This window comes from Centruroides sculpturatus, unplaced genomic scaffold (assembly GCF_000671375.1).
Source record: "Centruroides sculpturatus isolate CEXI.00-Female unplaced genomic scaffold, Cexi_2.0 scaffold53, whole genome shotgun sequence".
Classification (NCBI taxonomy): Eukaryota; Metazoa; Arthropoda; class Arachnida; order Scorpiones; family Buthidae; genus Centruroides; species Centruroides sculpturatus.
Genome location: NW_019384350.1, coordinates 723,973 through 751,634, shown reverse-complemented (window position 1 = coordinate 751,634; position 27,662 = coordinate 723,973). Strand labels below are relative to the sequence as shown.

Below are 27,662 nucleotides of genomic sequence, written 5' to 3'. Positions count from 1 at the left end.
TATAGAAAGATGAAGAGAAGTGTAGAAAATGAATGCAGAAACGTGTAGAAAAGGGATGAAGAAAGGTGTAGGAAAGGGAGGAATAAAGGCGTTAGAAAAGGGATGAAGAAAAGTGTAAAAAAGGGAGGAAGAAAGGTGTAGAAAAGGGTGCAGAAAAGTGTAGAAAAGATATATTTTAATGTACCTGCGTCCGAAAATGGTAGCGATTTTGTTGCATAAGTGGCTGGGAGTACGGAGCAAAGAACCATCTGTCATTGGAGCAGAAATAGTTAGATTACTCTTGTCCAATCTGTCAAACAATGACAGTTGGAAGAACCGAAGTTGGATATATAAAATTCAACCTACAGGAAAACCATTAAGACTTCACTCCCCTCAATAGCTTTACGAAATCAAAGAATGAAACATTACTTGACAGAAAAAAGAGTATTTTATATATATATATTTTTAGTTTCATCTTCTTCATTTTACAAACTGTCAAAAGTTGTCTAAATACAGCAGTGTATTTTTTTCCCTTCTTGTTCCTTAGATATCTTCGCTTAAATATATCAATGTCTTAGTAATTTATTGACTAAGGAAACGTGTATTGATAATGCACTTTATTTCACAAAAATATCACAGAAAACTCAATAGCCAGTAAAAAATTCTTAATGCGGGTAAGGTGAACAGAAGACAATTTTTAAATATATATATTTATATTTATATATATAGAGATACTCAATATTGTTAAATTTTTATACAGAATATAAACGATTTATACAGCCAAAAAACAATATTTTTAAAGGTAAAAGAGCATTTGACAGAGGAACTTCTTCGTGGGATACAATTTCTTTTAATATTGGAATTTACCCAGTTGTGTGGTTGTTTGTTTTTTTGAAGGGTTGCAAGGCGACTTTTGAGCAAGGATCAGACATCCTAACGAACTTTTCTTCGACACGAACCATTTATATTTACAAATAACACACTTGTTTTTTTAAATTCTAATTTGCAAACGTATCACAGGGTTGCACAACGGTTCCCGGAAAGGCACCGATATTTTCCAAATTTATTTTGTGTATTTTGGGTGGAGACATTCCTAACCACTTCAGTCTTTCTCTTCTGCACCTGCTAGAACTGTATTATCACTCGGGTACTTGGAAACGTGGGAGAATTCTCCAGTTACATTATCCGCGCTGCGGAGATTCGGAAGGCTCTGCAAGAATTGCGAATCGTTGGCTTCGAATCCTGGTGAGCTCGTGATTTCCGGAGATGTGGATGAACTGACTCTTCTTCCATCCATCAAGCTGCTAGAGGATCTTTCGGAATCGGTCGGGCTGTGTATACCGCTGTATGCCACCTGTGGTCTGAGATAGGTATCCCTCAATAAAGGAAGATGGCGCGGTCGGGGAGATCCTGTCAGCACTGCAGTCAAGGAACTAATAATGTTTTGATTGGAACGAGTCGAGCTCTTGCGGTCCCAACCCGAACTGGGGTCGTACTTTTCCACTACTTCGTCGTCGATCGTTTCGTATATGTGGTCGGACAACGGGGGTGGTCTCTCTTGATTTTTTCTGTAGTTCCTAGGGCATTCTCTCCATCTAACGTGTTCTCGTGGAAGAGTCGAGTTCTTTCTCCATCTACTAACGTAATCAGTTGTGTAAGTTGGTCCGATGATCTGTACGGGTGATGAAAGTCTATCAACCCCACTTTGGCGGAGGTTTCTCAATGGATGCTCTTCAGCTTCGAAGTTACTAAGTGTGACTATAGACAGATGGTCTGTATAAAACGAAAATAAAAACGATTAAAAAGCCCAATTATTCAGTGCCGATTTTAATTTTATTGTTAATTAAACATATGCCACTCTACCTGGTGTGGTGCAATGAAGAAGAGTAGCATTTGGCGCCATATGCTGTTGTGCTATGCATGAGCTCCAACTCTGATGGTGTAACTGCAAGGAAGAAAAAGAATAATAACCATAAAAATCATAAGCAAGAAAAGAAATATTTTATCTGCCATCTTTCCTGAAGGATTCTCATAATCAATGACGTTTCAGCTAGGATTTACAGCACAATTTTTGTCCGTCTGATCGCACATCAATTTTCATTATCGAATTGATTGGAAGAGGAAAGAGAAAGAGCGAGAGGAGATTGGAGAAAACGGAAAATTATCCGACCAGAACGTCTTTAAATATTAATGTTCTAAGTAATTATAAATTATATCATTCGGAATTAATACAGAAATTATCTTCTTTAAGATAATTTTCTTTAGAATGTATGATCTAATCTCGTCTAAGGACATTAGTTTATTTGTAGAATTAGTTTCAACCCTGGCGATGTGCCAGACAAAGAAAGAAAAAGAAAAATAGGATTGATTGAAGAAGATTTACGAATCTTATTTTTCTTTAAGGGATTCCTTTTTAAACTTGATAATCGTCTCTTAGGAGGATAACAAGTTAATAATGGTGATTATCCTAAATGTAAAATATTAGAAGTTAAACTTAAGTGGAAGATGCTGCTTGGGAAATTAACTTATAAAACTTAATAAATGATGATGAAATGCTAAGTTATATATAAAAATTAACTAGAGAAAAACAACTATTGAGATGTTAATGACGAAAATTTAGCATTTAAAATGTCTTCCAAGTCTTACTAACAAGCATGAAGATGATTAGAATTTGTTATAGTTCTAATGGTTTATCCATTATTCAGATGAGATAAAATGCCATCAAAATAAACAAAATGATTTTAAAGCGATGAGGAAAACTCGCCGGAAACCTTACTTCATGTTTTTTTACTTTGTTTTCGAAGAAACTTGTTGCACTGTGATAGTATACTAGAAGATAATTAATTGGATGTTTAGAATTATAATTATAAAAATGCCAAAATATTATCCTAAGCAGGAAATTTAACATTTAAGCGGCACAATATTGGCAAGTAAGATTCTCTTTACTTATCCCTTTAGGTCTAATTAAAATACCTGATGCGGTAAATTACCTCTCGATTATCATGTGTCAGCAACGTCTGTGGTCCCTGCTTTTAAACTCTTAGCCCTTGGCTTGTTTGGAGTTTAAATTTTCAATTAGATTAACGCTGTTGTTTAGATTTTTAAGTTTTCACCTACTCAACTTCAATATTTGCATCAAAGTTCAAGCTGCAACTGGAAATTTTCTGAAAAATTCAATGAGAAAGCTTCTAATTTGTATATTGCATCTGTGTTGAATGTTGAACCCAGCATTCATATTCAGTAGTGAATTTCTAGAGAATATATCCATTAACATGCTCAAGTACCATAATGAATCTATCTGATAATGGGCTATATCTAGTTAATATTAGCTAGAAATCTAGTGAAACGTATCCTGATAGTTAGTATATAGTTAAGTACTGAAGTGTTAATCATCAATGCTATCCAGGAATGTGGCTGATTAATATACAGGATGTTAACTAATGCTCTTTAAACAAATATCTTTAATTATAAAAACTAAATGAATAGTTAAAGGAATAAATAATGTATTAAGATCTTGAGTTCGATTGTCAATTAAACTAGACTGAGTCTAGTCCAAGTGAGAACCGAACCCACGACTTTTCTACTTTGTAAGAACTTTCCTAACATTTATACAAGACATTCTTCTACAAAACAACCATTTAAACTTAATTTTATTCAATTTTTCTTCGTTTTTATTGTATATTTTAAACGTATTTTGTAACACAAAACGATCTTCCCGGATATATACTTTCATCCCAAAAATTGAACATACCCAGGTATTGCTAAGAAAGCCATTAAGACGTTGAACATAAATTAAAATACATAATATCAAGCGTTTAATGAAATAAATATAGAAAAAATTNTTACATTTACTTCCTAAATTAACGTTTCTTTTATATAAATATATAATTTATTAATATATAAATGAACGTTTAATGGCTAAATTTATAGGGATTTTAGGGTAGATTAGCGAAATCTGAAAGAGTTAATCATATAATAAAAATGAAAAAGCTATAGAAATGCATTCTTATAGGAAAGAATGGGGTAAAAATACGGCAAAGAATAACAAAGAGCACAAGTAATAGCAATGTAGTTGGATAGTGTAGATCAGAGAGGACCATTGCAGAACTAATGGGCCAGCTTGTGTTAACACACCGTCACCTAAACCACATGTGCCAAGGCTATTAGAAGAAGAAAGAATCCACTTGGAACAAGCTGCCACCATTCGATTGCTACACTTTATCGCTTGATTGTCAACGGTTAGTGCAAACTGGAATAAAGAAACTTTGTTATTCAGCAACAGAGAACAGGATGTTCCCGAAAAATGCTGAAGAAATGTCTTCCTCTTTGACTTAGAAGAGGGGAGGGAAAAAAATTATATATATAAAAACAGGAGATAAAAGGATGGAAGAAGTGATGACACGATAAATGTGCAACATGCTGTGACCTAAATATTGTCTTTGCTTCCTTTATAAAAGGTCTTTTCTATATCTATAAAAAAAACATAAAGCTGCTTCTTCTTCCGCAAAGATTGAGCTTAAAAGAATGTTTTTCTAAATTATTCTACGTATTTATTTATCAGAATTGTACTTAACTTAGTGAATTTTTTATATATCTATATATAAATATATTTTTACATTCAAAGTCGCTTTGAAAGCAAGAACCTAAAGCATCTTGACTCTCTGGAATATGCAAAAGTGCAGTTTTTCTTATATATATGTATTTTTTGGCATTCCACACCTTATGGAATCTACATTTTTGATAGATTTTGACGTATATTTTTTCCTGAGACTCGTATCATTTCAATGCCTCGTAGGCTCGAAGGGTTACATCTCAGAAACAATTCCATCGATCTACGTGAAGTAGATTCTTAAATAAAAATATCAAGAGAAATGAAAGACGTCTTTCCTATAATAAATGTCAATAGAAAAGTCTTCTCTATCCCTTAATTATTCGACGATTAGGATCTTTCTTGTCGTATTCGGTGACAGGACATCAGAGAAAATAGCTACTCAACATTCCCTAATTTGACAGCTCGTTCGTTTCCTGACTTCTACGCTTCAATTTAACGAAAATTTCTGATAAATATATAATTTTCTATACTAAAATTTGACGCTAAAAATAACTAGACTCCTCTCCGAAAATTAATTTTCAGAAGAACTTTAAAAAAAAGAAAAAAAACGCATTAATCTTCCCTCCTCCAAATTCATCTTAAACACTAAATTTCCCTTTATGGATGCCTTAAATCTTTAATGTATTATATTCCCAAATAGAACGAGGTGATATAAAAATATACGATTAATTTTTATATAAAAGAATTTGTTTATTATACATCTGTTCAGAAAGTAGCCATTGGTATTCTCAACGAGTGACAACTTCCATCGATCCAGATTATGAGGCATCCGAAACGACCAACTAATCGTTGGCCATCGTTCCACGAATACATATGAGCTTTAAGACCTTCTATTGATCGGCTCCTGGTTCAGAAAAGCCTTCGAAATCTTTGTCGTGTTCGAAAAACTCCTCTGAATACCTCTACAGCTGCTGAAGGCATAGGAACAGTTTGCTCCAAGCAAAACTCTTCTTATCCTTTTGATCCTCCGCATCAATTGAAAGACGTTAGAATCTTCACCAATCTTTAATCCTGAAAAAGGAGTTTAGAATTAATTCTAATTTGTATGCTTTTCTTGAATAATTAGAGGTTTTTTCTTATACTTTATAGCCTCATAATTATCTCAGCTGTGTGATCGGTAATATTTATCTAAGGTATCTTCGAGGATAATGGATATGTGTAATATCTTCTCGCTTTATTAAACGCCTATAATATTAGATTCTTAGTACTTAATGAATGGTAAGTAATGGTTATCATTCTTATAACACCCTAAATTATCTTGTATCTTTATCAACTCTGGGAATCATGAGTATTAAGCTGTGCAACACAGAGGATAATGGATATTAGTGGCATTTTCTCCAGTCAAGAAGCTTATAACTAAAGGTTTTTCTTAATAATCTCAATTATTTAACATCTTTATCTACTTCGAGATCAACTTTAATGGTTGTTAAAAGCACTTTTTTTTACGTTTTCTTGAGTGAATTTACTGAATCTATAATTGGTTCTTAGCAGTAAATGAATGGTAGGTAATGACCCAATTCTTCTACCAATCTACCATCTTTATCTACTATTAAGGCTCTTATTATCGGAGTTATATCATGAGTTATGGATAACTAAAGATAAACAAATGATACTTTAGCTTAGATATAACTTAACTAGAAATGTATCCAATGTCTCTGATAATTTAAATTAAAATTCCAATCAAAATTCACTCCCAAATTAAATTTTCATATAAATTATTTAATGGTTATAATTTTTAGAAAATTTCGTTTATCTGTCTGCCCGACGCTTCAAATTATTAAAGCTATTTTACATGATAATTGTACTGTATCAAAATTATCTAATTATTCAAAATTCTAATTTAGATTATTATCTAAATGTCCCTCTTTAGTAAGTCTAATTATTTATGCTTCTCTACGGATAATGATGATTATCTTGACGCGTTGAGTTACATTATTTAGTATTTTTTTAAACGTGTAATTAAGTAATTAATTATGTTTTGTTTAATTAAGAATTATTATTAATAATTTGCATTCTTTTTCGGACTGTATCAAAGGATTTAGGAGAGGATTTAATAGAGAAACTGAAGAAATATAAACTAATGTATACATGATCTCTAGTATAATGCTAAAGAATAAGAAACTAACTTACTAATAAAACTTTCTCATCTTGTAACAACGTTCGACTTGTATAGAAAGGAGGATTAAATAGAAATTTATGTATTAATTATGCTATTAGGGTATTAAAGGAACTACATCCTCTTAAGTAATAAATATTTTATAAGTTATTATGCTTATCAAGTCTTCGTATAACCAATTCTTATGGGATTTGAAAGTTTCCGATCATATTTTGAAAGTTTTTAACCAATTACACGTAAAATTTTGTATAAATTAAGTGTAAAAAAATTTAATAAAATTGTATTATTCTTTATTAACGTTTGATTGAATTGTTTGTAGATTGATTCGAAGAAGTTCAGGTTTATTTTTTGTAGATTTCAATCAAAAATTTGCAGTGAAGCCTTTGTTTTTTTTTCTATTTTATTAAGGGGTGGTGATGAGAACTGAAGGATATTTTTTAAAAATCTATTACCCGTTTCATATTTTTAATCTAACAATACGATAGAAACTTCTTCTGTAATACTTTTTCTTTTCGTTTCTAGTCCCCAACTTTCTAAATTCTGTGCAGAAAAAAGCAAGACACGTCCACTTTCCGCCAAGTTGGGTAATAGTTTTCGTCGGTGGCAATTTTATGACGTAAATAACCTCACCCGGGGACCATAACATGAAATTCGTCAGCAATAACGACCTACGAATCTAAACAAACACACAATGAGCACCCTTTAGAGAGGTTTTTGATGTTACCAACCTTTTTTTTATCGTCACAAAATAAAATTTTTCGCATTATACAATATGTTTAAGTAATAATGAGATTGTAAATTTGCTAGTATTTTTTTCTTTATCCNATTTTCACGATACTTCTATCTTAAATATTACAAAACCGGCAAGTTCTAATTAGATGATTGAAACTTTTAACAATAAATCTACATCTGACGACACGTATTTAGCATTCTTACCGATTTTTCGAGTGCTATTTAAACAAAATATCCGATAATTGGCCACTCGAAAGTCGTCGTCTCGCACTTGTGGAATGAAGAACGAAGGTCTTTTCAATAACATGAAAACCATTCCAAGTCAGAATTCTTCAACAAGGATACCAGAATCCTTGATGTAGATTTCTCAGAATTATCTTTTCTACATTTTTAAGCAACCCGGATACTAGAATTCTTAAAGATTTATTGTATCCAAAATGCATAAAAGTGTAGAAAGATGAAGAGAAGTGTAGAAAATGAATGCAGAAACGTGTAGAAAAGGGATGAAGAAAGGTGTAGGAAAGAAAAAAATTAAAAAATGGATTTTAATTTTTGTAAGTTAATAAACGGGAATATTTTATATCAGTAAGAAAATTGTGTTATTTAAAGAACAACTACTACATTAGTAATTTTATCAGCTTTACTACCTTCGATAGTTATTGCTGTACTGTAGAGGTAAAAAGTTACGCTCCAACTCATCAGATGTATAACGAATACCCGTATTTCTAAGCGAATGGCCTTTACATTCTTTCCAAAAAATTCCCATTTGGAACTATAGATGTTATCGACAGTCATACATCTATTTTGTGTGAAAACTTTGAAAATCCTACTTTAAAGCATAGCTCCATGCAAACGTCAATAAACGTCCTACTCTGTAGACGTGTTCAGAATTTCTTATACTTATACGTATATTTGACGTTTCTGTACGCATTCGACGTTTTAAGAAAAGGGCTAGCATCATTCGTCTTTATACTTTTTGTCTTTATCTTATTTATTCTTTTATTTTTTGTGGATTTTTTTTTCTTTTTATTTCTTCTCTAACTTGAAGAGAATGCGTGAAAAATTCTAATAAATTTATCTAAAATCGTTAATTTTTATGTAAAATACTTTTAAAATGTGAATAAATTTATGTGTCTAGAATTTTTTATTAGTAAAACTTGTTAAATCAAATAAGAACTTTGCAGTGAAGCCAACTTTAAAGACGTTTCCTCTTTAATTTTTGATTTCTTTTAAATTTTTTAAAAATATTAATTAAAATTTATTTAAATATAATTGAATATATTAGTAATATTTTTAGTTATTAAACAAATATTTATATTTAAAACGTGATTATATTACGTAAAATAACATTAAATTCGAATAAGAAGACGTTGCATTTTTGAAAATTCTAACTACAAAATCCACAATTTTATAGCATTAAAAATATATTTTTACTTAAACTAAATTAAAATAAATTTTAATGAAATAAAATACTTGATTTCTTTATTTACATATACAAAATTTCCATTGAAAACAACAAAAAAAAAATTGATGCGGTCTCCTGAAAACCTCAGCGTTAAGTGGTGTTTACATACGAATAAAATCATTAAGAAAACACTTAAAAGTTTAATTTTTTCGTAGAAAATAAGATTTTTTTCTTATATATAGATATAAAATTTTTTTTGTTAGATTCTATTTAACTTTCTCGAGGGACGGTGTCAAAGCAAACGAAGCTAACAACACGACAAGGAGTGTTGCTACAAGACAGGAAAACTTTCTCTGATCAACGAGACAGCTGTTGTCGTTAAGTCAGACAAGATAACGACAAACTATGTCATCCTCTCTGTCCGCCATCAAGCGAAAGAACTTTTTCTTTGTTTTCTACTTTTACAGCGAAAAACTTTAATCCGAATCGATTAAAATGATTAAATCGAATGTTACAAACAAGCAAGAACAAAAGAAAAATTTGGAGAAAAATATTGCTTCTTCAAGTCATTGTCACGTGTTAAGTGTTAGGGAAAAAATCGCTGGTGTCTTCGGAATTCTTTCCTTATTTTTTTACTGGTTCTATTGGATCTATGTTATAAATTTCTGTATCGTTAGTTTCAATGGACACGTTCAAGTTTAGCAGAAAATCAAAAGGAAATCCTGATTTTAAATAGGATATAATTTATTTAAATTTCCAGTTAATCAACAACTATAAACTAAGTTTCTATAAAGGGATAAATACCTGCAAGAAGAAGAAGAAGTTCTCGTGTTGTAGTAGTGGGTTCGGACCTAACTAGCAGGATCTTTAAACCTGCTAATGAGATCCGAACCCACTTTCTAAGTAATTATCGAATATCCTAACCAGCTAAGCTTTCAAATATGCAATTCTTCTGCGATTCTTCGTCTACTGAAGAGCTTGACATTGCATCTTCTCTTGGATCAAGATGCATTTTTTTTCTGTTTGGATCTTACTTTCTACGTTTGAATGAATGTAGTAAGAATCGAGTTTTATCTGTTTATTAACGATATCGATCATTACGCGAATTAAAGTTTTGATTTAAGAAAAAAAACTGTATTTTTCGCATTCATTTTCAAAGAATGAATGCAGAGTTATCACCACTTCATCACGTCATAAAGACATAAAACTTAATCAAAAATGAATCGAAAAGAGCAATTGACTATTTGTTATTGCTATATTAATAACATTTTCATGATTTGTAGCAGAGTAGAAGAATATTTTAATTCATCTCGAAATACACTTCACGTTTTTTCTTAAAGGATTTTCACGAGACTTCTATCTTAAATATTACAAAACCGGCAAGTTCTAATTAGATGATTGAAACTTTTAACAATAAATCTACATCTGACGACACGTATTTAGCATTCTTACCGATTTTTCGAGTGCTATTTAAACAAAATATCCGATAATTGGCCACTCGAAAGTCGTCGTCTCGCACTTGTGGAATGAAGAACGAAGGTCTTTTCAATAACATGAAAACCATTCCAAGTCAGAATTCTTCAACAAGGATACCAGAATCCTTGATGTAGATTTCTCAGAATTATCTTTTCTACATTTTTAAGCAACCCGGATACTAGAATTCTTAAAGATTTATTGTCTCCAAAATGCATAAAAGTGTAGAAAGAGATGCTTGTATCCTTCAAAATTCTAGAATGTATGTATCTTCTAAGAATTCTAGAATGTATGTATCTTTACTACACTTTTTTGCATTCAATGCATTCACATTCGGGATACAAGAATTCTGGTATCCAGGATGCATAAAAGTATAGAAAGATGAAGAGAAGTGTAGAAAATGAATGCAGAAACGTGTAGAAAAGGGATGAAGAAAGGTGTAGGAAAGGGAGGAATAAAGGCGTTAGAAAAGGGATGAAGAAAAGTGTAAAAAAGGGAGGAAGAAAGGTGTAGAAAAGGGTGCAGAAAAGTGTAGAAAAGATATATTTTAATGTACCTGCGTCCGAAAATGGTAGCGATTTTGTTGCATAAGTGGCTGGGAGTACGGAGCAAAGAACCATCTGTCATTGGAGCAGAAATAGTTAGATTACTCTTGTCCAATCTGTCAAACAATGACAGTTGGAAGAACCGAAGTTGGATATATAAAATTCAACCTACAGGAAAACCATTAAGACTTCACTCCCCTCAATAGCTTTACGAAATCAAAGAATGAAACATTACTTGACAGAAAAAAGAGTATTTTATATATATATATTTTTAGTTTCATCTTCTTCATTTTACAAACTGTCAAAAGTTGTCTAAATACAGCAGTGTATTTTTTTCCCTTCTTGTTCCTTAGATATCTTCGCTTAAATATATCAATGTCTTAGTAATTTATTGACTAAGGAAACGTGTATTGATAATGCACTTTATTTCACAAAAATATCACAGAAAACTCAATAGCCAGTAAAAAATTCTTAATGCGGGTAAGGTGAACAGAAGACAATTTTTAAATATATATATTTATATTTATATATATAGAGATACTCAATATTGTTAAATTTTTATACAGAATATAAACGATTTATACAGCCAAAAAACAATATTTTTAAAGGTAAAAGAGCATTTGACAGAGGAACTTCTTCGTGGGATACAATTTCTTTTAATATTGGAATTTACCCAGTTGTGTGGTTGTTTGTTTTTTTGAAGGGTTGCAAGGCGACTTTTGAGCAAGGATCAGACATCCTAACGAACTTTTCTTCGACACGAACCATTTATATTTACAAATAACACACTTGTTTTTTTAAATTCTAATTTGCAAACGTATCACAGGGTTGCACAACGGTTCCCGGAAAGGCACCGATATTTTCCAAATTTATTTTGTGTATTTTGGGTGGAGACATTCCTAACCACTTCAGTCTTTCTCTTCTGCACCTGCTAGAACTGTATTATCACTCGGGTACTTGGAAACGTGGGAGAATTCTCCAGTTACATTATCCGCGCTGCGGAGATTCGGAAGGCTCTGCAAGAATTGCGAATCGTTGGCTTCGAATCCTGGTGAGCTCGTGATTTCCGGAGATGTGGATGAACTGACTCTTCTTCCATCCATCAAGCTGCTAGAGGATCTTTCGGAATCGGTCGGGCTGTGTATACCGCTGTATGCCACCTGTGGTCTGAGATAGGTATCCCTCAATAAAGGAAGATGGCGCGGTCGGGGAGATCCTGTCAGCACTGCAGTCAAGGAACTAATAATGTTTTGATTGGAACGAGTCGAGCTCTTGCGGTCCCAACCCGAACTGGGGTCGTACTTTTCCACTACTTCGTCGTCGATCGTTTCGTATATGTGGTCGGACAACGGGGGTGGTCTCTCTTGATTTTTTCTGTAGTTCCTAGGGCATTCTCTCCATCTAACGTGTTCTCGTGGAAGAGTCGAGTTCTTTCTCCATCTACTAACGTAATCAGTTGTGTAAGTTGGTCCGATGATCTGTACGGGTGATGAAAGTCTATCAACCCCACTTTGGCGGAGGTTTCTCAATGGATGCTCTTCAGCTTCGAAGTTACTAAGTGTGACTATAGACAGATGGTCTGTATAAAACGAAAATAAAAACGATTAAAAAGCCCAATTATTCAGTGCCGATTTTAATTTTATTGTTAATTAAACATATGCCACTCTACCTGGTGTGGTGCAATGAAGAAGAGTAGCATTTGGCGCCATATGCTGTTGTGCTATGCATGAGCTCCAACTCTGATGGTGTAACTGCAAGGAAGAAAAAGAATAATAACCATAAAAATCATAAGCAAGAAAAGAAATATTTTATCTGCCATCTTTCCTGAAGGATTCTCATAATCAATGACGTTTCAGCTAGGATTTACAGCACAATTTTTGTCCGTCTGATCGCACATCAATTTTCATTATCGAATTGATTGGAAGAGGAAAGAGAAAGAGCGAGAGGAGATTGGAGAAAACGGAAAATTATCCGACCAGAACGTCTTTAAATATTAATGTTCTAAGTAATTATAAATTATATCATTCGGAATTAATACAGAAATTATCTTCTTTAAGATAATTTTCTTTAGAATGTATGATCTAATCTCGTCTAAGGACATTAGTTTATTTGTAGAATTAGTTTCAACCCTGGCGATGTGCCAGACAAAGAAAGAAAAAGAAAAATAGGATTGATTGAAGAAGATTTACGAATCTTATTTTTCTTTAAGGGATTCCTTTTTAAACTTGATAATCGTCTCTTAGGAGGATAACAAGTTAATAATGGTGATTATCCTAAATGTAAAATATTAGAAGTTAAACTTAAGTGGAAGATGCTGCTTGGGAAATTAACTTATAAAACTTAATAAATGATGATGAAATGCTAAGTTATATATAAAAATTAACTAGAGAAAAACAACTATTGAGATGTTAATGACGAAAATTTAGCATTTAAAATGTCTTCCAAGTCTTACTAACAAGCATGAAGATGATTAGAATTTGTTATAGTTCTAATGGTTTATCCATTATTCAGATGAGATAAAATGCCATCAAAATAAACAAAATGATTTTAAAGCGATGAGGAAAACTCGCCGGAAACCTTACTTCATGTTTTTTTACTTTGTTTTCGAAGAAACTTGTTGCACTGTGATAATATACTAGAAGATAATTAATTGGATGTTTAGAATTATAATTATAAAAATGCCAAAATATTATCCTAAGCAGGAAATTTAACATTTAAGCGGCACAATATTGGCAAGTAAGATTCTCTTTACTTATCCCTTTAGGTCTAATTAAAATACCTGATGCGGTAAATTACCTCTCGATTATCATGTGTCAGCAACGTCTGTGGTCCCTGCTTTTAAACTCTTAGCCCTTGGCTTGTTTGGAGTTTAAATTTTCAATTAGATTAACGCTGTTGTTTAGATTTTTAAGTTTTCACCTACTCAACTTCAATATTTGCATCAAAGTTCAAGCTGCAACTGGAAATTTTCTGAAAAATTCAATGAGAAAGCTTCTAATTTGTATATTGCATCTGTGTTGAATGTTGAACCCAGCATTCATATTCAGTAGTGAATTTCTAGAGAATATATCCATTAACATGCTCAAGTACCATAATGAATCTATCTGATAATGGGCTATATCTAGTTAATATTAGCTAGAAATCTAGTGAAACGTATCCTGATAGTTAGTATATAGTTAAGTACTGAAGTGTTAATCATCAATGCTATCCAGGAATGTGGCTGATTAATATACAGGATGTTAACTAATGCTCTTTAAACAAATATCTTTAATTATAAAAACTAAATGAATAGTTAAAGGAATAAATAATGTATTAAGATCTTGAGTTCGATTGTCAATTAAACTAGACTGAGTCTAGTCCAAGTGAGAACCGAACCCACGACTTTTCTACTTTGTAAGAACTTTCCTAACATTTATACAAGACATTCTTCTACAAAACAACCATTTAAACTTAATTTTATTCAATTTTTCTTCGTTTTTATTGTATATTTTAAACGTATTTTGTAACACAAAACGATCTTCCCGGATATATACTTTCATCCCAAAAATTGAACATACCCAGGTATTGCTAAGAAAGCCATTAAGACGTTGAACATAAATTAAAATACATAATATCAAGCGTTTAATGAAATAAATATAGAAAAAATTTTTGTAAAAATTCGCTAAAATTTAAGGAGAGGAAAAAAAATAATTAATAATAATAATAATAATAATAATAATAACTAAAGGGATGAATAGGATTTTGGGAAGTTTGTGGATGGTTCGAAACTAAAGAAAAAAGTGGGACGAAATGAAAATAATTCGCAACAGCTGTTGCAATACCTGGAGACAGAGAGGTTGGGGTGGGAAGGCAGGAAGTACCCACACTGTGCTGTGCAGATCCTGCGATGGTCCCATTGGACTGGCTGTATAGATGGGACCTGCTGTCACGACTATGGTTTGGGCGGAAACATTCTGGCATCCATCTTGTCTTTCTTACAGACTTCTGCAAAGCTTTCCTCACCTGAAAAACACATTTCCTGTATGATTAACTCGTATGGGTTCCTACGAAATCTAGTCGAATCCTTACTTACCTTTTCGTTCTTCACACAATAAAAGGAAAATATTAGAAGACCCAAAAGTGAATTTAAAGACGTGAAGATGTAAGCTATAATGGTCGATTCTTTATGTAAATATAGAAGAGAGAGAGCCCAAGTCGAACCGAGAACCAGAAGGACTAAAAACGCTTCGCTGCTCCAGACCCTGTAAGATAAGATATATTTAGAAATGGTCATAATTAATCTGTTACATATATGTTTTTTATATATAAATATATATATAAAGTGAGAAGGAAGGCACGGTAGCCGAAAGAGATAAAAACAATTTTGTCAACTCGATCACGTGGGATATGGTTACGATGTACTTCCTCCCTCACTTTAACATAAAAATAACCTTAAAGAATCCCAGTAAAAAAAGGGGAAGATGGAAATAGGGGAAAAGGAGAAAAGCAGACTATTGAGAAAGATCCTTACGTGAGACGACGGTTGATATGTGATAACGCATCTTCATCACTTCAGTGAAGAGCAGGCATGCAAAAGAGGAACCGATTAGTCTCGACTCAGTGAGCGACTGATTACACGCGAGAACCTCCCAGTTAGCTTGGCAAAGTAAACGTTACTTAAACTTTAACATCCTAACGAGGGTGTCCCATAAAACCTCTTTATTCACTCATCTCGTTAATTGTTTAAATCGAATTGAACTTACTTGGCACTCGTTAATTTCGTTTGCTCCTTATTTTTAGCTGCTATGGTTCCGTTGGACTGGCAGCATATCCTACACAGGATCAGGCCCAAAAATAACATGCTGGCCTGGAATTTTTTAGAAAGTGATTATTACAAACCATCTATTCTTTTACAGACTAATGTAAAAATTTTGCTACGTAATGTCATTTCCACGAGTTTATATCTCAGAATTAAGCGTAATTTATTAAATTAAAATACTCTTCACGATACCGATTTGTATAAGGATAGAAAAATAAAATTTAGTTGGCTCAACTCTTCAAAAAGTAATGATTTTGTTATAAAATCCATATACATACGCAGCACTGAATTTGGACTTTTTGTGGTCCTAAGCTAAAAAACATAACAGGCCTTTTCATCACGTAATAGGTAATAATATAGATAAAAATGTGAGGCCCTAAGCTTTAGCTTACGTGAAAATCCGGCCTTATGCATATACAATTTTGCATCGTATATTTTCCGTCTTATTTTCTATCCTTAAAGAACTTTATATATAGATTCTTTAAGCTTAAAATCACAGTTTGAGAGACATGAATCAAGTTTCAAATTTAATTTAATCTTCAATTATTTGTATATATATTTTGTATATACTACAACTTTGCTTGATGCTTAGAAAGTCTACATGTAAGGTGCTTCTAGTTAGCAAATAACTAAGTGCAGTACATATTGTCTCGTACGTCATAGGTTTATTTAGTCGCTTGCCACCTGAAACATCCATAATGATAGATATTCCAAGTATTTTTTTGTATTTAAAATTATTTTTTTGTGCCTCTTTGATGTATTTTTTTCATAAATATCGTTTAGAAATAAACAAAAATGTTTGAAATTATGGTATTTCTCTAACTAATCTAAGGATAATTGAATTTGAATGTTTAGGATCGCTTAACAAATTAATAAAGATCTTGGTAAGTCCTATAAATTTAAGATATTACATCAAAATCGAGTCATTTACGTTATCAGATGTATTCATAAAGTATAACTTACCATCGTACAGACCATAGCTGGACCAACGAAGCTAAATATATAATAATTTTCTACTCTTAACCAGCAGTAACGCTCGGTACCAAAGCTGTAAGGGTCAATTACTGCAGAAATACCAACCACCAACAAAGGTACTCCATAAGCAACTGTGTAGTACCACTTCAGTCTGGATTTTTCGGACTCGAACATTTCAACCAGCATGACATAGAGCTGAAAACATTCCAGAAACATCCAGGCGAATGCCGATAAAAGTATGTAATGAAGAAATCCGGAAAGTATGGAGCACACAATTGGAAATTCCGTTTGGTCGATTCCACCAACGAAGATTGCTTCCCCTAAAAGGAGACATAAGCACAGGTTTTTGTGGATGGTTATCCGATCGGTTTTCACACATCTGTAAAGGCAAATAAAGCCGAACGTTTTAATTAGAAAGGGACTACTTTTGCAACAAAAATTAAGTTTCAATTATGCAAATTACTCGAATTATTTTTCAACTAAAACAAGCGCTTTTTGTCTCCATACATTATAAATTAAAATAATTTACTAAAACAGCTGATTTTTAAAGAGAAAATTACTAAATCCAAATGTAATTTCATCTAAAAAACCAATGCTTGACAGTTCAAGAATATGGTTTTAAATTCGAAAGAGAACCGAACCCACGTCTTCCACTGATACGTAAAATAACTCTGATCTTAAATATAGTAGAATAAATTTATTTTCTAATCAGATTCTTGACTTTTTCCTGGATATAAAACACGTGATTTCTTTACTAAAATTCGCACGTATTTATTAAATTAAATTAAAAAACAGAATAAATTCAATTATTTTCGCTTCCTCAAGTAACATAAGTTAGATTTAGGTAAATAAAATATAAAGAAAATTTTCCTAACTTTCCTTAGACTTGCGTGTAAATAAAATTGTATTCTGCAATAAGACTTTTAGTAAGAAAGAAGAGGAAATAAATTTTAAAATTAAATGAATTTTTATTTAAGTAAAAACAAATTTTCCCAATAAAACAGCCAATAAGTACGGGGGAAGAAACAGAAGTAATTTATAAAAACAGGAGGTGATGAAAGCTAGAATTAGTTCCATTCTCTTCCAGTAAAATGTATTCAATTTACTCCTTATTTTTTATTTTTTTATTTTTTTTCCATTGAAGCTGAGGAATAAAAGACGGAAAAGTTTCACTTTCTATTGATTAGGCACTTTCTTCTTTACTTCCGGAAGAAAATACCTCATAAGAAGATATAGCCCTTTCAGGTGCAAGACTTCACCCTTCTTAATTTGGGAGTAATCTCCGTAACCGGAGTGACCCGGTCAGGGATTCTTCATCAATCACACTTCTCTTCAAAGGAGAAGAAGCAGAAAGAACAGAAGAATAAAGAAAAAATAAAATAAAATAAAAATAATATAAGAAAATAAAACAAAATAAAAAATTCCAATCTGCAAAAATCCAACTTTTTAAAATTGAACAATATAAAACTTACCTGTAAAATTGTAGCAATAGTAGAGTAACCAAGAGAAATAACATGCAGACAGAGCATCCTATATATGTGATGATACGTAGAATGAAGGAGTTGTGGAGAGTCATCTAAATGGGAAAATGAAACAAAAAAGAAATACTGTATATATATATAAAAATAAAATATAAAACACATCAGCATGGTCCTCTCGATAAAATTGTTAGAATTCTACTGGCCTCCTGCCAACTCTATTCCAAACAAGAATAACTTAGATAGAATCTAGCTTCGTGTAAATAATGAGGTTTATAGATCCTTCTCTTTCAGTAGAGAAATCCTTCTACGCCTTTAAATATTTTAAGATTTAAAGCAACTTTTTAAGAAGAAGAAGGTGGGAAAAATGGTTTCCTTTTGTGTAAAAATGCTCGTTTCGATTCTTAGTTAGGATCAAATTATCGATTTTGTACAAATTAGATCTTCTCATCAACGATCGAAACCATTTGGGATGATACAAGATAGCTTGCTCCTTTCTATTGATTTGTGATAAAAATAAAAGAAAATCGGTAAAAAATTTAATTATTTTTGATATATTTGCCAATTTTCCTTGCTTAATTTTCATCTATAATATTCTTAATTAGTTAAATTAATATGTAAAATCCCAGATTGAGTACGACTCTTTAAATCCCGATTCTTGAGCATCATCCAAAAATTAAATTCTAGAAAGAAGATGATTAATGATCACCCTTTCGACTTTGACTCAAATTTAGTAAATTTCTAATTTCGGAAAATTTCAGCACTTTAAAGATAATTAATTCAACATTCATGAATAATGTATAGTTTTATGGAAAGATTTATGAGAGTATTCGTCTACCCCGCATCTTCTAACAGGGTTATTATACTGATTATCGCCCATAAATTATCAAAATTTTCATTATTTGTATCGCAAGCTTTCAAAATGGCGCCTTTAGAGAATTTTACAATTTATTAATTTTTTAATAGCATTATTACTAACTTACTTTTGTAGCATTGACATCCATAATGACTGCGAAATTAGTCAGATGCTCGCACTGGCATACAGTATGAGTCAAATTAGTGCGAATTATCCAGCATCCATTAGTAGACCATGCCCTAAATAATATAATAAATTTATATATTTTTTATGGTTTTTAAGAGGTAAAACTGTATACAATTAAGCTTACCTGATGTTAAAGTCCCAAAAAACGCAACGGGGATTAGTCACATTCTCTTCCTAAAACGAAAAAAAAGGGGAAAGAAAAGTAAACATTTAAACTGCATTTATACCATAATGATTATTTTAATAGCAAAACACAAGTAGATACATAATATCTCGAGTAATATTGTTATATATATATACAGTATATATAGCCGGGAGGTATTGAAGAAAATTTGATCAAGTTACAACAACAACATTAAACATTTGCAGCACTCCAAACTGAAAGGAAAAGTGGAGAATGGCAATATCTTTGATGTATCCCTTTCAATTCGTCCATGTGAAAACATTACAGTCGATACGCTATCTTTCAAACATATTTTCGAAGAAAGGAAAAATAAATGTTGTCGTTCCATTTGCTTTATATATATAATAAAGCAGCGCAGCTTTTACAACTTTATATATTTTAAATGCACCGACCTGTATATGCCTGAGGGATATCGTCACAGGATGTGCTAGTCTAATCACGTGATATCCGTCTACAGATGCGGATAAGAGTCGGCTATTGATGATACGAGTCCTGTTCTGGGATCGATCACTCTCTTTTATTTTCGATACAGGGATGGCAGACGTATACGGTAGTAGATCTACACCCAGTAACTCGTCTACTTTGTTGTATGCCATCAAAACTAACTTTACCATCCCTATAAATTGTTGAAGGAGGAAAAAAATCGAAAATTGCTTCGTGAGTAAAGTTAAACATTTAATGTTTGATCGGTAAATAGTTTTATTGATTTTTAGGGGAGTTTTACCTGTTGACATACTTTCAGTCACGGCTTGCGTTGGAAGAAGTAAAGAATCTTCCATCCTCATCCATGGATTCCCGTCTATATCTTCTGCAACTGGGAATTTGATATCTGAAGTTGACCACGCATCTACTACACGAACTGTCATTACTGAGGGATAGTAAACAGAATAAATAAGATATAAATCGATCATACGTGTTGCAAAGCATATTAATTCCCTACTTACACACATTACTCTGAGATTTGCTCAAATAATAACGACGATTGTGAGTGTCTGCAACAAGCCATCCACTTCTTTCCAATCCCTGAAGGAGTCCTGAAGCAGCTCTTTTTTGTTCGCTCGGAGGTAGATCTTTCCAAAAATTGTTTTCGCTATCTTCTAATAAATTGTTACTGATATCGAGAATGGACTGGAATATAAAAATATATATATAATAATAATAAAAAATTGAGCTTTAAGCTCCTATCAAGAATAGCCGAATCCAGATTTATAATGATGGAAGATATTGGAATATTTCCAAAGGAAAGATATATAACAGGGTAAAGGAAACATTTCTTAAATTATTGCTTCTCCTTATCAATATATAAATCCTTGTAATGCTATGAATCCTCGGCGAATGATGCACAAGCGCTATATGTCGACATTATATAGTATTCTTTACTCTAGATTAATGTAAAGTGCATCATGTTTTAAAGCAATATACGACTTTACTTTCGATATTTAAGTAGATATATATGTAATTGAATGTCTTTCCATCTCTGTACAGTCTGTCAGTAACACTCTAAATCATAATAAATAATCATTATATTTGATAAATTTCCTTTCTATATCACAAATGTAAAAATATACGTACAAATACAATTATTTTTTGAGATATTTTGCAAGTTTTTAACAAATTGGAGTCAAATCGTGAAGTTTTAAATCCTGTACAATGTTGCAAATCTCACGAAATTAGACAAATTTAGCTATTTAAATGAATTAAATTTGTGTTTTTATTAAAAAATTTGTATCTTTATAACTTAATAATGACGTGCATTAAAAAATATACAGAGTTTTTATAATCTTACAACTATATTTTAGAAAAAAAACAGTTTTTTTTTAAAAGAGAATCATTAAAATATCGACCGTGCAAAAGCTACTTTTCCGATATTATTTAATATAAAAGTAACAAGAATTTAATTTTTTTTTAATTATTTATATTATTTCCAGAACATTTTTTTTTATCTTAAAATTTAAAAAAAATTCGAAAACTATGCTCATTTAAAGGAGATTTAAAAGAGTTGCGACGTTCCATTATTAACTGTGAAGTGTTGAAAATGAAGAAAAACATACGAAACTAGTCAAGAAATAATAAATTTTACTTGAAATTTTTAATATATAATTTATTATTAATGTAGTAATAAATGTTTTATACAAGATAATCGATAAAAAATTTTATTTTTTTTAACTTTAATGTTAAGTTATTTTACTACTTCGAACGAGTTTTTCATCGTTAAACACGATCAACTTTCTGTTCTAAATGCCATTTCTTCCAACGATTTAGCCATAGAAGAAGCTTTTAATGTCTAAATACTTTTGTGTTACGTTGTCGTTAAGTAATAGCAATTTCTCATTCCATTCTGAACATTGTAAAGATTTCTAATTAGGCAAAAAAGCAATCTGTCCAAACTGAAGAAAAATCGATAAGAAAGATAGAATATAAGGAAAAAAAATCGTAAGAGAAAGAAAAAAAGAGTGGCTTTAAAAGATTATCAACTTAAAATTTTATCGGTTTTGTATCTATCCGTTTATCTTTGCGATTTTTCATAAGAAACCAAAACAGATTTCCACAAGAATATATTGGAAAAATGGGATAAGGAAATGATTCTCTGCCATTGGATTTTCATTAGAGTTGTATGTCGCTTCACTTAGAATGACGAAGAATGAGATAACCAACTTTAATTCTTCTCCTGATCGAGATGAAGCTGGAGAGAAGAGAGAAGAGAGAGAGAAAGTGAAAGGGATTTTTTCACTGGTTGCCATAACAACAATTGAAAGAGAATGCGTACTTCGTTTCCATTAGTACCTTATAAGAATTAAAAGCGAAATTACTCACTTCTAGGAATTCTTCTAACAATTGTTGGCGCTGTTTGTTGTCAGTTATATCGTGAATCCTGTCAGCCATCTTGGATATTAATTTGTGAATCAACTCCATAGTTTGTAACACGTCACCACCGTATAACGGTTTAGTTCGTGTGATGAGGGCTAATTCAGCAGCAATGCTTGCAACAGAATCTCCATTATTTATCTGTAAAATAAAATTAAAAAAAGAAAAAGTAAAGCTTAAGACGATTATTATCAATAATCTTCTGACAGATATGATAAATTTCTTTATCTTTATTATATTTTTACTGCTTACAAAGGTAGTAGGAAATATTGAAATATTACGTAGATCAACAATAAAAGATTTATTAAAAAGAGGACATTTTGTTGCAATGAATCATTTGTTGTCAGGATTTATTCCCCATTCAGATATTTGTAGACGAGATTGTACCTGTCACATGTAATATTGAGAGACTCAAATGCATAAACAAATGGCTAGATATACAGAAGTGCCTTCTATATATATATATTAAACAGTAGAGAAAGAAGTTTACCGGTTGCTATTCTATGATTTATTCCTATCTGCATCTGAATTTGACAGCTGCATGTTCAGGAAGCACGATTGCCTTCAGGTATTTATGAAAGAGACAAAAAATATCAAGTTTTCAAAGGATAAATTTCTTAGTAGAAAAAAGGAAAAAATGGCAAAAATAAACTTTAGAAAAGCGTAAATAGCACTCCCAGTTTCTGCTATAGTTATCCATTTATTCCACTCTGTTTGCTTCATTTGTTGCTGAGTTATCCCCAAGTCAAAATGTCAGGATACTTTTACATCAGATAACGCTAAGTTATCTAAGGTTAAAATTTGAGAACAATAGAAAATTGCTTGCATTTTTTTCTTCTTATACAGAAATATACAGAATAAGAAATATTTTAAACACTAGATTATTATCTAAATAGAAAAGTTTCCAGTTCATTTTTCATTTAAAACTAAATAAAATGGTATTATTTCGGATCCTATAAAAGAAATTTATGGGTAAATAACATAAGGAAGTTTTTATTTTAGTTAATTTATATAATTTTAAAAGTGTTAGTCTGTTTGTCTGCTCGTTTTCGCTTCAAAAACAAAGTGTAAAAGAGAAAAAAAATCCTCGTTTTGTGATAAAATTGCGTTTGTTATAATCGTGAGAGTGTCTTTTCTTTAAATTAAATTAATTTTTGTGTAGAAAAATTTATATTAATTTTTAAAATTTTAGTGTGTACTTTTTTATTTATTAATAAATTTTAACTTCCGAACTTTTTATTTATTTATATAATTACAAATATTTAACTATGCGTATGTTTTGCGTGTGTTTTAAACACGTAAACCAGCGCGACGCGTCCTGGCGTGGCTGGCGCTCGCGACGCGCAAACATAAAAAAAAATTATAATAAAAATAATTTAATGCAGAATATTATAAAAGATCGTTTATCTAGATGCGAAGTTTTATACTTAATGCTTTATTAATAATTTTTGGCTTTCTTCTCTACTTAAAAGAGGAAAAAAATCTTTAATAATTTAGAAGATGCGCGCCGCATCGCGACGTCACACGCGACATACTTTTAAAGAAAAGAGGAAGAGGCGCTAGTTATTTATAAAAAAGTACATTCATGTGTGAAATCGTTACAGTTACTTCATGCATATGCGACGATCTTAAGACGAAAATAAATTTAACAGGCTACTATTTTTAATAGGCAATTTTCTCGATAAAGTCGAACTTAACATCATTACGGAGAGAAAGCGAAGCGACACAAAATGTAGCGCATAATCTCGTCGTTAAAACAGTAAAACAGCTACTTGAACGTTTATTAAATATGCATATGAATGAAATGGAATATATTACTAAACTATTCAAAAGTTGCTAACACCATTCACTTACTCTAGCTTTGAGATTCTCGATCCAAAGAGAATTACATTGGCTCAAATCGGGATGAGCGGGATACCACGTGATCGACGTGGGACTACACTGCCATTTTGCCACCCCTATAAAATATAAACACGCATAAGCATACCTCAACTATCAAACATGATGTTTTTATTAACCAAATTAACAAACCTGAAGCCCCTCCTGGGCATTTCTGTGTTGCAATCTCACCAGCTTTGGTCCAATTCCACACCATGTTTCTATATACAGAAGGGGGGCAAAATAAAGTAATCGACGTGGTTTTCGGTTTAAGAGTAGTGGCAGGTTCTGTAACGTTAAAACAATTGATTAAATGTATAAACTTGTAAAAATAATTGAAATTTTATTACTTTGTTTACCCGTCACTGAAGTAGTATCTTCAGAGGTCTCGCTCCAGATGGTAACATTCCCCTGGTTAGTAGTAGAACTCATAAATGACGTTACCCGTGACGTAACAGTCCGTGATGTAAGGGTAGATAAGGTAGAAAGCGGCCATGTTGTGGTTGCGGTGACTGGTCTGGTGAATCTTGTTAGGGGGATGATGATGGGTGGTCGCGTTGTGGTAGTGGTGGATGTTGTAGTCGTGGTGCTCGGTATATCGATAGTCGTAGTAGATTCTAAAATTCCGAAGGTAAAATTATGTCCTATACATCCATAATTAACGTAATTAGTTTCAGAATGAGTTACCTGTAACGCAATGATAGTGAGCTTCTAAGTACTTGAGGGTACCAGGGCAGGGATCCCCGAAAACAGAACTGGAAGCGGGTAGACTGCAGCTTTTCTTCATACCGCAACTTTAATAAATAAACGTAGAGAATTTGAATCGATAAATATTGCAACTAGGATCAAACAGCGAGAATAATTTTAGCTTCATTTACATCGATTGATATTTATGAAAAAGAAACGTTACGAATCTCCGGAGAACCCAGTTATTCTCCTTTGATTGTTTTCGCTCTTTGATCTGACCTTAAATTAAATTAATAAGATTATAGTACAGCTAACTTTAAAAATAAAAGTTTTAAACATTCATTAATTCTCCAACATGACTGGATCTTTATATATATTTTACATAATGTACGCCTTTGATTAAATGATCAAGAGAGCTTTGAAAACACAAAAGTTTAGCATATTTTCTAAATTTATTAATAAAATAAAGCTTATAGGATATTTATTATTTATAAAAAATATATATATTTTGTTAAAAAATGTATTAGATAGAAGAAAGAATTGGGAGTAGTTCTGTTTTAGATCATCAGAATCAAAGATAATATTTAAAAAAAATGACAATAAAATAAAAAATATAATTTAATATTTCTTGTTTCATCTTAATGTAAAATTTTTATCATATTTTTTTATTAAAACGAAAAAAATTGTTTAAACAAAACGTGTGCATCTTTATTTTCTAACATTCTAATTGAATCGAGCAACCGAATTACGTTGATAAATCAACTAAATCAAAGATAAAAAAAATTCGTGTTTTGAATATTATTTTCAATTTGTAAGAACCTGAGTATATTCATATTATTATTCGACGTTTGTTTTGATGAAAATTCTAAGAATTATTTAACTTTTACACAAATTTACATGCAGAAGACCAATAAAATCCATGTTTAGAAAGCTACAAACTGGGGTTAGTCGTGAATTATCTAAAATATTTACAGTACCATCAACTCGGGCTCTATATATATATATAAGAAATTTATATCGATATCTTCACATCTATATAAGAGTTATCAGAAGAGGATTCGAGTTTCGAAAAATCCATTTTTTAAGAGACCACAAAATATTTTTTACGAGTGTTACCCTGACATAAATCATATTTTTTTTAAAGGGGAAAGTCGGCTTTTCTACTATACAACAGAAAGACTTTGTGATTAACTAAATGAAGCAAAATATAAGCCTACTTCTATACATATATTTTATATAGAGAGAAGGGTGAATAGAAGAATTCTGTTATTAAAATGCCATCATAAGAAGGAAAGTTTTTAAGATTTCCAAGCAAAAATTTTAGTGGTGAAGAAACATAAAGAGATCATATTTCACTTTAATCTTCCGTTAGATGTTGTGAACTATTTGGAAAATAATGCATTTTGCTTTTGTAATATTCCCCTTTTTTGCTTCAATTCCTGCAAAAGATACCCTGTGGAGTTGGAGATATTTCACAATATAACTGCAAGTGAAACGGGAAAAGGGGAACTGGCAACCAGCACAATAAATCCGTGGTATCTCTTGCGTCCAGCTTCCGGGGATCTTACACCTCGATACCTTTTGATCGACCTGTGCTTTATTTGTAAGAAGTGCCAAATGTCTGTCAACCTACAGCCTTTCATATTGATTTATATATCAATGATTTTCCTCTTTTACATTTACACCGATCTTCATCTAAAGCCATTGGAGGAGTTTCAAAAATTTCAATAATTAAGCATCAACTGATGCGATTTCTCTTTAAAAAAATAAATAAATAAAATGGGAATTACATCCCTTTTTTTTATCTTTGATGAAAATTTTATTTATTTAATAATAAAATTTCGTTTGGAATATTATATTTGTAAACAAAACAGTGATAAATTAGGTTTTAAGTTGACGACGAATTCCAGACACATCGTAGAGAGAATCAACAGAATATAATTGAATTACGAGTAGACTAGATGAATGCGTAGTTTGCTAAATTTTTATATGAATTTTGACAATTAAGTTGGTCGTATAGCCGAGTCTATGTTAAATAATTATCTCAAAATTAATAAAAGGTAAACGGCGCGTGAAATACAATGTGCCAGGTGGGTTATTTTAAGTTAATTATAGTTAGATTTTGAATTAGAGTGGATTATATTTACATATACTTAAATTTGCAAAGGTTTCAAAAACTTACCTTTCGTGTATGACGTAAAATGATCTGTGTGACGTGCAGTCAACGCTCCAATCTAAATTTCCATGTTCGTTGCAGATACTGATGCTAAAACGACCGTAATTTGCACGTACTAAGCGAATTAAATAACCTTCTTCACATGATATTCGAAGTTGGCTTCCTTCGCAGGCATACGCTGTCCTGTAGCGAGGAAGTTCTACAAGGAAATTTGATCAAAGTTACAAAGTGTTATATTAAGTTCTATATTTTTAAATATTCAAAAATTATGTCCTTTACGTGAAGGCACTACGAAAAACTAGTTTTACTCGTATCCGCCATTTTGTTTCAAGATGGCGATTGTTTTAATAATTACAGGTCATATTGTGTTGAATATTAATTTATTAAAATAAATCGCTTCTAATTATTTTAATATCCAAAAACAATTAAATTATTGAACAAAATTTGAATAAATCTCTTAAATTAACGCGTGGAAGCTCTGAAAGATGCTTTTACAAATTAAAAATAAATGCATAAGAATTTTATTAAATAAAAACATAGAATTAAATTTCCTCGACATTTAAATAACGAATTTTTATTTAATAAAATTCTTATGAATTTATAGAGAAAATAAAGCAAATTTATATGCGACTCGCGCACGACGCGACGCAACGCGACGCGTCGTGCGCTTATATACTTTAAACCGGTTTAAGGAATAAATGAGAAACGACGAGAGAA

At 31.5% G+C, this 27,662-nt stretch overlaps 2 protein-coding genes across 3 annotated transcripts; both read right to left on the bottom strand.

Annotated features, from left to right (window-relative positions):
- Positions 1 to 597: 597 nt before the first annotated feature.
- Positions 598 to 3,752, bottom strand: LOC111637632. Its single transcript, XM_023383169.1, has 2 exons — positions 1,843 to 3,752; positions 598 to 1,752 (listed from the first exon to the last, which is right to left on the bottom strand). Exons 1-2 carry the CDS (start codon positions 1,880 to 1,882, stop codon positions 1,082 to 1,084), a joined length of 711 nt encoding a protein of 236 aa, XP_023238937.1. The 5' UTR covers positions 1,883 to 3,752; the 3' UTR covers positions 598 to 1,081.
- A 7,534-nt stretch (positions 3,753 to 11,286) lies between these two features.
- Positions 11,287 to 27,079, bottom strand: LOC111637523 (latrophilin Cirl-like). Of its 2 annotated transcripts, none has more exons than XM_023383033.1 (19): positions 26,952 to 27,079; positions 24,770 to 24,876; positions 24,442 to 24,699; positions 24,236 to 24,370; positions 24,059 to 24,162; positions 22,154 to 22,345; positions 20,284 to 20,467; positions 20,076 to 20,207; positions 19,732 to 19,955; positions 19,280 to 19,329; positions 19,097 to 19,208; positions 18,108 to 18,211; positions 16,624 to 17,014; positions 15,605 to 15,708; positions 15,373 to 15,411; positions 14,935 to 15,103; positions 14,727 to 14,864; positions 12,532 to 12,613; positions 11,287 to 12,441 (listed from the first exon to the last, which is right to left on the bottom strand). In XM_023383033.1, the coding sequence occupies exons 2-19, from the start codon at positions 24,867 to 24,869 to the stop codon at positions 11,771 to 11,773; spliced, it is 3,189 nt and encodes a 1,062-aa protein (XP_023238801.1). In that variant the 5' UTR covers positions 24,870 to 24,876; positions 26,952 to 27,079; the 3' UTR covers positions 11,287 to 11,770. The 2 variants fall into 2 exon arrangements, with proteins under 2 accessions (XP_023238801.1, XP_023238808.1); XM_023383040.1 differs by having other exon boundaries at positions 12,271 to 12,441; positions 14,684 to 14,864; positions 20,064 to 20,207.
- Between the last annotated feature and the right edge of the window lie 583 nt (positions 27,080 to 27,662).

Bases quoted from the DNA above. Each gene is read 5' to 3' on its own strand.
- LOC111637632 (XM_023383169.1), bottom strand. From the start codon at position 1,882: ATGGCGCCAAATGCTACTCTTCTTCATTGCACCACACCAG. The intron at 1,753-1,842 runs GTAGAGTGGCAT...CGTTTTATACAG, and splicing joins TCTTCATTGCACCACACCAG to ACCATCTGTCTATAGTCACA.
- LOC111637523 (XM_023383033.1), bottom strand. From the start codon at position 24,869: ATGAAGAAAAGCTGCAGTCTACCCGCTTCCAGTTCTGTTTTCGGGGAT. The intron at 20,208-20,283 runs GTAAGTAGGGAA...ACTATCCCTCAG, and splicing joins CAAATCTCAGAGTAATGTGT to TAATGACAGTTCGTGTAGTA. The intron at 14,865-14,934 runs GTAAGTAAGGAT...TGTGTTTTTCAG, and splicing joins ATTGTGTGAAGAACGAAAAG to GTGAGGAAAGCTTTGCAGAA.